Here is a 3,222-nt window from a genome sequence, read left to right as displayed (position 1 = left end):
CTGCGGGGAGGAAATCAGACAGTTCAGAGTTTTCCTCATGAGTTGTTGGGACAGCTACAGGTTTTTTGGGGTGTTTTGTTGAAACACAGATGGTGCGTTTAAGTTTCCTGTTATTTTTGGGAGCTACAGGTAAAGTCTTGACGAGTTTGTCGTGAGTCTGGGGGAGTTTCAGCCCCCATCCCTTCTCCTCCTCTCTCTGTGTGTCTCCCTGCAGCGAAATTTAGGCTCTGCCATTGCTCCGACACTGCAGCAGCCGCGTTCTGCTTTGAAATGTTTCTTTAGTTTGTTATTGCAACGAGCTCTCACGCTAACGCAAGAGTTGACTCCTCCCACACTAAGAAAACAGGAGGGGAGGGGTCAGCTGAGCTCCTGTGCAGCGGAGCACAGAGAGGGAGAGAGACGAAGTAAACAAACAAGCAGGAAAATGAAACTTATCCTCCTCATTTTTTTAATGACCTCATAATAACTTATCGTGCAATTAATTGATTTATTGATTATCGCGACAGGCCTATTTATAGTATTACAACTAAAACCGTTTTTGACGCCGCCACCGCAGTTTGTCCTTCATGAGCCTTCGTAGACAAGATGGCGGCTGCCTGTAGTGGCGACCCGCGACCATGGAGATATAAGCAGCTTTTTATAAGGTAAAAATAATAAAACAAGGTCTTTGCAACGATTAGACATGTTTTTTATTATTTTTATTATTGTCTAAAAGAATTGACAAAATTCCTACACACTGTGCCTTTAATTTACACCAAACCTCTAAACCTAACTAGTAAAGCACAGCAGAGCTGCAAACAAAGTGAGGACACTGAAGAGATCCTCACTTTGATAATAACTATGGTGCAAATGGTCCTCACTCTGTAGTAAAAACAAGTACACACACACTCTGAGCCTGAACAACAGGTTAGATCTAACTGTCTCTTCTCACATCAACACGTCGTCTGCCACCATGAGCACTAAAGATTTTTAAAAGGATAAGTGTTGGGGTGACTCTCAGCTACTACCACCCCAGTTATCTGTAAAATGAACTGAACTGTAGCTGTTTGTGTTTGCGAAGGTCAGTCACTTGTAGCAGCTGTGCTAATAAATTAACTCCTCATGAGAACTCCATTAAAATCTGTCCAGTGGTTCAGGAGAGATTTTGCTAACAGATGATGAAACAAACAGACACACAGATGAGTCCTGGCTGCTTGTGATGATAAAATGAGTCTTTTTCTCACTTCTGCTGGGCTGTTTGTTTTACAGGAGTATGGAGACATTGAGTACTGTGTCATCATCAAAAACAGGACCACAGGTGAAAGTAAAGGACTCGGCTACGTCAGGTACCACAAGCCCTCCCAAGCTGCCTTCGCCATAGAGAACTGTGACAAATGTGAGTTAGTGCCAAACAGCACTGCCCTCTGATTTACCTTCAGGGAGCCACAGCTTTTCTGGAGTCTGGATGATGATGATGATGATGATGATGATGATGATGATGATGATGATGATGATTATTATTATTATTATTATTATTATTATTATTATTATTATTATTATTATTATTATTATTATTATTATTAATAAGTAATAATGATAATAATAATTATTATTATATATTAGTAATGATGTTGATGATAATAACAACAACAAGTCTGTTTCCACAGCTGAAGCTCTGTTGTTGTTTTCATCACTTTGTCAACATGTGTTTGTTGTTTGCAGCTTACAGGGCCATCCTGGCTGAGCCTCGATCCAAGCCTAACACCTCAGAAGATTACTCTGCAGGAGGAGGAGGAGGAGGAGGAGGAGGACCAGGACTAGGACTAGGCCCAGGCCCAGGACTGGGACCAGGACCAGGACCCAGGATAGATTACTTCAACTATGGTGACTCCATTAACTGATTTGTTCTCCTTCCCCATAAAGCTGCATGTGTTTAATGTGGGACTGTGAGGGAACGGGCTGCTCAGTCCTGAAGCCACTTTGGGTCAGACAGTTACCAGTAAACCCACCCATTGTTTTTATTTCATATTTATTTCACTCCCTGCAGTCCGACCAGCTGTGAATGAGCCAAAGAGCAGCAGTCTTTGTCTCGACTCCATTAAAGACCAGCCAATCATGTTATTGTTAAATAGTTACATCTCATGAAACTACAATATATTGAAAGAGCACTGATTCTATATTTGTGTTGAATGTTTTGTTCAATAAAAACTTTGACACTTAACAGAAACCTCAACACAAAGGCACAGAAAGGTGTTTTCTACCACAGCACGGAGCACAGTGGGGTTTTTAGGTCTGAGAGGCTCAGGATCAAAGTGTGCCCCTCACAACTACACATGCTGATATATCTGTGTCCTTTAAGTAAAACTGGGCTCTGTCAGCAGCTTGTTTGGTTTTATCTGGTGTAACTTTGTGTGTGAAAGATGCTTTAATGATGAATTAACATTTATAACTGACAGAACATGACTTCAGAAATGACCTGAATATCCATTTGAAAAAGAATCAGGAGTATTTTTCCTCGAGCCTCGTCAGTATGTTGTAGGAATGCGCGATATAAACGATATACAGTAGAAACGATATAAATTTGTCCTATGATAGAGATCTGTAGTCTACCGGCCAACCGCGCAATTGTTTTTGATGATGTAACCAGATGGAGTCAAAACAGGAAGCGTGGCTGAGAGCGCAAATGAAGAGGAGGAAAAAACTTATCCAGACCTGGTTCAGGTGTGTGAAAATGAACGCTGAACTGTTTACATGTTTACGTGACGGTGCATCCTCCGCTCGGATGCCAACCGACCACACTGCCTGCTGCGGGAGGAGCGCGCGCCGCGGCATGTATGAAGGGCTCGACTCACGGGAGGCAACGTCGCTCGCTCTCCGTTCATTTCCACGCAGCGAGGCGACTGTCAGTGCAGGTGAAGTCAGTGCAGGTGAAGTCAGTGCTCAGGTGGGACGCACAAAAATCATTCTGGACCTCGTTTCTCCTGCGGTCATAGCGCGACGACGCACGGCCAAATGCGCGCGCACTCCAAAACGCGACTATAATGATTGTCACCCCGCCGGAGCGTGCACAGATTAAACAGGTGGAGTGCAGAAAAAATAATCTGCAAAGTGTGTAGAAAGGAATAAATACAATTTGTTTTACCACCTTAAAACGAAGCTGGTGATTCCAAACACAACATCCAATGGATGCAGATATCTGTTACATTAAAGTTAACTGTACGAGTGTGTGTGTGTGATGTACAC

General features: G+C 42.9%; 1 protein-coding gene across 1 annotated transcript in view; it reads left to right on the top strand.

The window, feature by feature from the left end:
• Nucleotides 1-2,359, top strand: part of LOC106533914 (RNA-binding protein 45) — a gene marked incomplete at its 5' end in the record, with an annotated part of 4,097 nt that extends 1,738 nt beyond the window's left edge. Inside the window, 2 exon segments of the mRNA XM_014030380.1 lie at nucleotides 1,249-1,375; nucleotides 1,702-2,359. Of these exon segments, the coding sequence (XP_013885834.1) occupies nucleotides 1,249-1,375; nucleotides 1,702-1,880 (306 nt within the window). The 3' untranslated portion in view covers nucleotides 1,881-2,359.
• Nucleotides 2,360-3,222: the final 863 nt, after the last annotated feature.

The sequence above is a fragment of the Austrofundulus limnaeus genome, unplaced genomic scaffold, assembly GCF_001266775.1.
Source record: "Austrofundulus limnaeus strain Quisiro unplaced genomic scaffold, Austrofundulus_limnaeus-1.0 Scaffold1048, whole genome shotgun sequence".
NCBI classification, from domain to species: Eukaryota; Metazoa; Chordata; class Actinopteri; order Cyprinodontiformes; family Rivulidae; genus Austrofundulus; species Austrofundulus limnaeus.
This window is presented reverse-complemented; position numbering and strand designations above follow the sequence as displayed.